Raw genomic sequence first — 7487 nt, forward strand, 5'->3', positions numbered from 1 at the left:
TTGACTGATTTGTAAAACTCCAATCAGGTTGCACCCTAAGAATATAACTTCTGGTCCAAGGCAATTTCCCCAAACTGTAGATGAAGTTCTCTAAGTTGGGTGGCAAGGTTCAGCCATCTGCATGTTACCCTTTAAAATCTGAGTCCATTAGGTCACAGAAAATATCCTCTGACTCCACCGTGAAACCAAATATTATATCATTATATCATTGCCAATTCCAAAATTAAAGGATCACATGGTCTTAGCTTTCTCTGCTCCTCTTCCTTGGCACCTTTTCAGCTGATATCTAATCTTTGCTAGCCATGGAACAAAACAATGGCACTGAAATAACTGAATTCATTCTCCTGGGATTTGCTGGTCAACGCAAGGCTTGGCATATCCTCTTCGTTGTATTTCTAGTGATCTATGTGGCCACCCTGGTGGGTAACATGGGGATGATCCTACTCATCAAGATGGATTCTTGCCTTCACACCCCAATGTACTTTTTCCTCCAACACTTGGCATTTGTTGATCTCTGCTACACCTCCGCTATCACTCCCAAGATGCTGCAAAACTTCGTAGAAGCAGAGCAATCCATCTCATTCGTAGGCTGTATGGTGCAATTCCTAGTCTATGGTGCTTTTGCAACAATTGACTGCTACATCCTGGCAGCAATGGCAGTGGACCGGTATGTGGCCATCTGCAACCCACTCCGCTATCCAACAGTCATGTCCCAGACAGTCTGCATTCAACTCCTGGTTGCTTCATACTTCATGGGCTTCCTGAATGCCTCTGTAAACACAAGTTTTACTTTCTCCTTGGACTTTTGCAAGTCCAAAAAAATTAACCACTTCTTCTGTGATGAGCCCCCACTTCTAGCCCTCTCGTGCTCCAACATTGACTTCAACGTCATGCTGCTCACTGTCTTTGTGGGGTTTAACTTGATGTTCACTGTGCTGGTTGTCATCTTTTCCTACATATATATCCTGGCTGCCATCCTGAAGGTATCTTCTGCTGCAGGGAGGAAAAAAGCCTTCTCCACATGCGCCTCCCACCTCACAGCCTTCACTGTGTTCTACGGGACGTTCTCCTACATGTACCTGCACCATGGGACCAAGGAATCTCAACAGCAAGAAAAAGTAGCTTCTGTGTTTTATGGCATTGTGATCCCCATGTTAAACCCCCTCATCTACAGCCTGAGAAACCAAGATGTAAAGGAAGCCCTAAAGGGGATTGGAAAGAAGTTCTTCTAGTTTGAACTTTGATTTCTAACTCAACATGATTCAATAAGCAAACCAACAGTTCTCTCTTATTTTTCAGCAACAGGTGTGACAAATGTTTGTGAGACACAAAGTCATTCCTTAGTTATATCAACAGCATCTGAAAGAGAATGGAAAAACATGTCAAATGAACAATACCTAAGCTTCTAACTCACGTGTTTCTTACAGAGAAAGAATCTGAAAAGAATGTCTTTGATATTGTTTTTCTATATTTTGAGAACCCCTCTTTTCAAATACTCAATATTAAAAAGAGAAAAGTTTATTAAGCAGAAATGCATAATCAATATTACGTAAGTATCTCTATCAATGACAGGAGAAGGAAATCACTGGGATAAAAAAATGTTTTGGCTTCTCCTAAACATGAAGAGATAGGAAGAGCAATACAACAGACATGAAAGTCCAGGAATAGGTCCAAACCCCTAAGATAATTGATCATGTGATGATTGTGATACTGCAGTCATAGGGCATATATGGATTATGTAACAAATAGTATGGAAATAATGACTAGATTTTGGTATGGAGTAAAGCTGGAAACGTATCTACAAAAAGATAAATTTTAAATGGCTCAATGATTTAAATGTAAAAATTAAACTCGAAAGAAAACACTAAATTTTTTAAGCCTTTAGAGTGAGGAAACCCTGTGTAAATACAAAACAAAACACCTAATAAATTTTCTGCAAAAAAAATCAAAGTTTTCTGCACAGCAAAATATACCGCAAAGTAAAATAATTAATATTGAGAAAGAAATGTTTGTAGCTGTTATAGAGAAGGGTATTTGACTCAAAATAGCAATATAAGGGGTGCCTGGGTGGCTCATTCAGTTAAGCATCTGACTTCGATTCAGGTCATGATCTCAGGGTCTTGGGATCAAGCCCCAAGCATCAACAGGGTGTCTGCTTATTCCTCTCCCTCTGTTCCTCCCCCTGCTCATTCCCTCTCTCTCTCTCTCTCAAATAAATAAAGAAAATCCTTTTTAAGAACAGCAATACAAAAGCAAGCAAAAAACGTTAAGAGGGCAACATATATGAACACATCATTCACAAAGAAATAAATACTAATTTTTTGGTAAAAATGTGAATGGGGAAAAAAGGTAAACAAAACTAAATTATGCTGTTTTTCATTTACCATAATGATAAAGTATGATAAAAGTTTCTCAGCACAGTAGTAGAGAGGATTTGGGGACGTACTCACTCGAGATTTGCTACAACTGATTTAAGTAAATAAAGCCTCCCTCTGGAGGCAGGTGGGACTATCTGCCCAACTTGACCAGATCATGCCCTTTGTTCAGAGATTCCTCTACTAGATATCTTCTAATCCTAAAGATATATTCAAACTTATGCACGTTAATATATTTATTATCACATTGTCTTTATTAGTAAAGACTGGAAACCATATTGTTTACCAGTTGGTGGCGGGGAGGAGTCTGATATACAGATTAAGGAATGCAGCTGCTCGACAAAATATAATTCAACGGTTAAAACAGGTGAAATTTCTCTGTCGATATAGATCACCCAGAAATATTAAGTGAAAGACAAGCTAAAGAACCACATGCAGAATATGCTGGCATTTCTTTGGGGAAGAAAGAAAGCATATAAACATTAATGTTTACCAAATACAATGCAAGGCTTATATCTGGAAAAATAACCGAAGATTCTAACAGTGTTGACCTCCAGGAAGGGAAACCGGCGGTTGGAACGGAGGGGCAGACGGAGTCTGGGGTGTTTACTCTACGCATGTGCTTTTGTACTTCTGAAATTTTCACCACGGGCATGCGTTGTTATACAAACCCCCAAAAAGGGAAGGCAGAGGGGCTGGAGGGATGAGAGGCAGGATCCGAGGATGGGAGGCAGGAAGGGAAGAAGCAGGAAAAGAAGGAAGAGAAGGAGGGAAGAAGAGGAGGCAAGGAAGCAGGGAGGGAGAGAGGGAAGCAGGACAAAAAGCAATTTGTCAGAAGCAGGACAACTCTCAAAAACAAAAGCAAGAAAGTCTCTAATGACTGTAATGCAAAAACAGATTTGTCCCCTCTGGAAATCCAAACTTTTCTTCAGCAGAAAATAACTACTGAATATTGGTTTTTTCCAATTGCATCTCAGTCCCAGAACCTCAGATTCCCAAGAGAGCCAGTGTTGATCCCTAGGCCCCAGCTATAAAATTCCTGACTGAAGGAACCACATGAAGAAAGCTCAGTGTGAAATCAGTTTGCACACGTTGCAGAATACAGAAAGGACTCTGGAGGCCACTCCAGGGTAAGTAAAGAAAATAATTCCCAGTTTTCAACATAAGCTGTTTCCATCACAGCTTATGCAGGAAGTGGTAGAGGGCAAGGGTCTGAGCCGAGTTCTTCCATTTCACCCCAAGACCGGGAGGAATCACTTCATCACTGGTGAGGTCATGGAAATAGAGTGAGGGAACTCAGTTGGGCTGAGTGTTGCCTGGGAGAAGCCATGAATGAACAAATAATTGAATGAATCAATTGACAGATCAATTGATCAATATTGTATGTCTTTAATGTATTCTTTGCATATTTTACTATGGCCATTTGATGAGCACTCCATTGCATACCTGGCCCTTTGCTGGGAAGTTGACATAGACTGGCTCACTTGATCCCCACATAACTGCAAAGCAGGCTTTGCTTTTTCCTCTTCTTAGTTTTTGGGGGTTTTTTTAACTTTTTATTTTCAAGTCCTTAACAGTCACAGGAAGATAGGTCAAAGAGGTACAAAGACAGTACACAGAGGAACCATGTATCCTTCACCCATTTTCCTTCTGTGGTTACATCTCACATAGTTATACTCTGATACCAAACGAGGTGTGTGTGACAATGCATGTATGCAGCTCTGTGTCATTTTGTCCCATGTATAGATTTTTGCAACCATCACCACAATCAAGATGCAGACCTATGCTACCACAGATGCCTGAATCCATACAAACCTCCCTCGTTCAACCCCTTACAGCCGCACCCCTCCTCCCCCACCTGATCCCTGGCAATCAATAGTCTGTTCTCCATTTCTTTTTTTTTTTTTCTGCCACTTCATTAATTTTCTTTTTTTTTTTAATGATTTTTATTATATTATGTTAGTCACCATACAGTACATCCCCGGTTTCCGATCTAAGGCTTGATGATTCATTAGTTGTGTATAACACCCAGTGCACCATGCAATACGTGCCCTCCTTACTACCCATCACCGGTCTATCCCATTCCCTCACCCCTCTCCCCTCTGAGGCCCTCAGTTTGCTTCTCATAGTCCATAGTCTCTCATGTTTCATTCCCCCTTCTGATTACCCCCCCTTTCTTTATCCCTTTCTTCCCCTACCGATCATCCTAGTTCTTATGTTCCATAGATGATAGAAATCATATGATAGTTGTCTTTCTCTGCTTGACTTATTTCACTTAGCATTATCTCCTCCAGTGCCGTCCATGTTGGAGCAAATGTTGAGAAACCGTTCTTTCTGATAGCTGAGTAATATTCCATTGTATATATGGACCACAACTTCTTAATCCAGTCATCTGTTGAAGGGCATCTCGGCTCCTTCCACGATTTAGCTATTGTGGACATTGCTGCTATGCTGTTCTCCATTTCTATAACGTTGTCATTTGGAGAATATTAGGTAAAAGGAATCCTGCACTATGTGACCTTTTGAGTTGGTTCTTATCGCTCAGCATAATGCCATTGCGATCCATCCAAATTGTTGCAAGTATCAGAACTTTGCTCCCCTTTATTGCTGAGTGATATTCAACATTATAGATGTATCATTGTTTCTGTAACCAGTCACTTATTGAGGAACGTTTTGGTTATTTGCAGTTTTCAACTATTACAAATGAAACAGTTATCAAAAATTATGTATGGGCTTTTATGTGGGTGAAAATTTTGGGCAAACATAATTGCCCAGGAACGTAAGTACTGGATAAGTACTAGGTGGTGTGCCAAGTGTGTGTTTAGTTCTTTAAGAAACAGCCAAACTATTTTCCACAGTGACTGTACCATGTTACTCTCCCCAGAGCAGTGCATGAGAAATCCAGCTACTCTGCATGCTCCCCAGTATTTGGTATTGTCACTGCTTTTTATTTTAGCCATTCTGATGGACATGCAGTGATACCTCATTGTCTTCCTACTTTGCATGTACCTAATGCCCAGTGACGTAGGACATCTTGTCCTATGCTTATTTACCGCCTATGTGATATAGGCCCTCTTTGGTGAATTGTCTGTTCATATCTTTTACCCATTTCCTAATTTGATTGTTTTCTTTAATACTGAGGTTGCAAGTGTATACTCTAGGTATATAAAGGACTCCAGTCCTTTGTCAGATACATTTTATGCATCTGTGGAATGTAAATGTGGAAACCTTACTTCCCTTTGCATTCCTTTCCTCTCCCCACTTATAATATACTTGCCTGAAATATTGCCTCCACACATTGAGAACCACAGTACACAGGGTCAAAATTTTTGCTTCAACTGCCAAATGTAACTCTGAAAACTTAAGAGAAGGCAAATCTTTCGTACTATTCGTATGTTTGCTCTTCCCATGCCATCCTTCTTTTCTCAGTGTTCTAAGATTCCTTCGTTTAAAATCAATTAAAAGAAAGAGTTTGGCAGAGTGCATAGAAGATCATTCTGCAATTATGTGCTGTGTACAAGAAACTCACTTCAAATGTAGTGATATTTATAGGTTTAAAGTAAGAGGAGGATAAAGATATACCATGCAAACACTAATCAAAAGAATGAAAGAGTAGCTATATTAGTATCCGATATTTTTCCACAGGGGGAAAAAAAAAACACCTACCAGGCCCAGAGAGGGACACTGCATAATGATAAAAGGATTAAACTTCCAAGAAGAAATAGTAATCCTAAATGCATAGGCACCAGGCAATGATTCGTCAGCATCTACATCCTGCCTTGCTCACAGTAGACACACACTGACTACTTTCAAATAAATAAACCAAAGAAGGCATGCATGCTTAACTTCTCTTTGATCTTTGCTCTGTGTTTTAGGGTTTTTTTTTTAAGATTTTATTTACTTATTTAGAGAGAGAGAGCATGAGCTTGGAGGAGGAAGAGGGAGAGGGAGAGAGAGAAGCCCAAGCAGGCTCCATGCCCAGTATGACCCCTATGCAGGGCTCCATCTCATGACCATGAGATCATGACCTGACCCAAAACCAAGAGTCAGACACCGCTTAGTTATCTGTTCTTAGAGTTAACCTGTCCTGACTCCTTGAATCAGAGGCACATTAAAAAAAAATGAATATACCTTCTCAAAAGAAAACAAAATACTGTGCATCAATTGTGAAAAAAATCTTTCTGTAACTTTGTTTTTCTACATTTCATAAATCTTTTCATTCATTCCCTCTTTCATTAATTAATTTGTTGATGTATTCAATTACCCACGATTTTCAGAGGCAGATACTTGCCCCAGCTGCTGTATTCATGGAACCTACAATCCATGAGAAAAATTGAAATTAAACAAAGATGTATAAATAACTTTACAATTAATCATCAGTGTTAAACTGATGTAAGTCAAAAGGACCAAGCTTATGGTTTGGCACACATGGCTCATTTGAGCAGTCAGAACACTACCTGAAGAAGGGTTATTCAAACTGAGACCAGAATAAAGAGTAAGAGTTAACAATGGAAATGCTTATTGGAATGAAAATGGACTATAGAGTAGTTAAGGCAAAGAGAGGAAAATGCAGGAAGGGCCAGAAGTGGAGGAGAGCAAAGACATGAGGAGTCCATGATAACTGCGGCATTGTTAGCAAGGAAAGAAGAGACATAACATGAGGATAGGAAGTAAACTAGGAGTGAGACCATGTAGAAGTCTATGGATGAGTCAAGATTTTCAGATAAAATAATTTGTATTTAGATGTATTGTGGTATTTTAATAAAAAAAATATGGTGCATAAAAGAAAAATATTTTGTATGTTCCTTAATTGACTGATTTTTAAAACTCCAATCAGTTTGCACCCTAAGAATATAACTTCTGGTCCAAGGAGATTTCCCTAAACTGTAGACGAAGTTCTCTAAGTTGGGTGGCAAGGTTCAGCCATCTGCATGTTACCCTTTAAAATCTGAGTCCATTAGGTCACAGAAAATATCCTCTGACTCCACCGTGAAACCAAATATTATATCATTATATCATTGCCAATTCCAAAATTAAAGGATCACATGGTCTTAGCTTTCTCTGCTCCTCTTCCTTGGCACCTTTTCAGCTGATACCTAATCTTTGCTAGCC

At 39.5% G+C, this 7487-nt stretch overlaps 1 protein-coding gene across 1 annotated transcript; it reads left to right on the plus strand.

The window, feature by feature from the left end:
- LOC123784972 (olfactory receptor 5AK3-like) lies at positions 1–1331 on the plus strand. Its single transcript, XM_045786508.2, has one exon. The coding sequence runs from the start codon at positions 303–305 to the stop codon at positions 1230–1232; it is 930 nt and encodes a 309-aa protein (XP_045642464.2). The 5' UTR covers positions 1–302; the 3' UTR covers positions 1233–1331.
- Positions 1332–7487: the final 6156 nt, after the last annotated feature.

Source organism: Ursus americanus, chromosome 24 (assembly GCF_024610735.1).
Source record: "Ursus americanus isolate L20-20 chromosome 24, mUrsAme1.1.p, whole genome shotgun sequence".
In the NCBI taxonomy this organism is placed as follows: domain Eukaryota; kingdom Metazoa; phylum Chordata; class Mammalia; order Carnivora; family Ursidae; genus Ursus; species Ursus americanus.

Bases quoted from the DNA above. Each gene is read 5' to 3' on its own strand.
- LOC123784972 (XM_045786508.2), top strand. From the start codon at position 303: ATGGAACAAAACAATGGCACTGAAATAACTGAATTCATTCTCCTGGGA.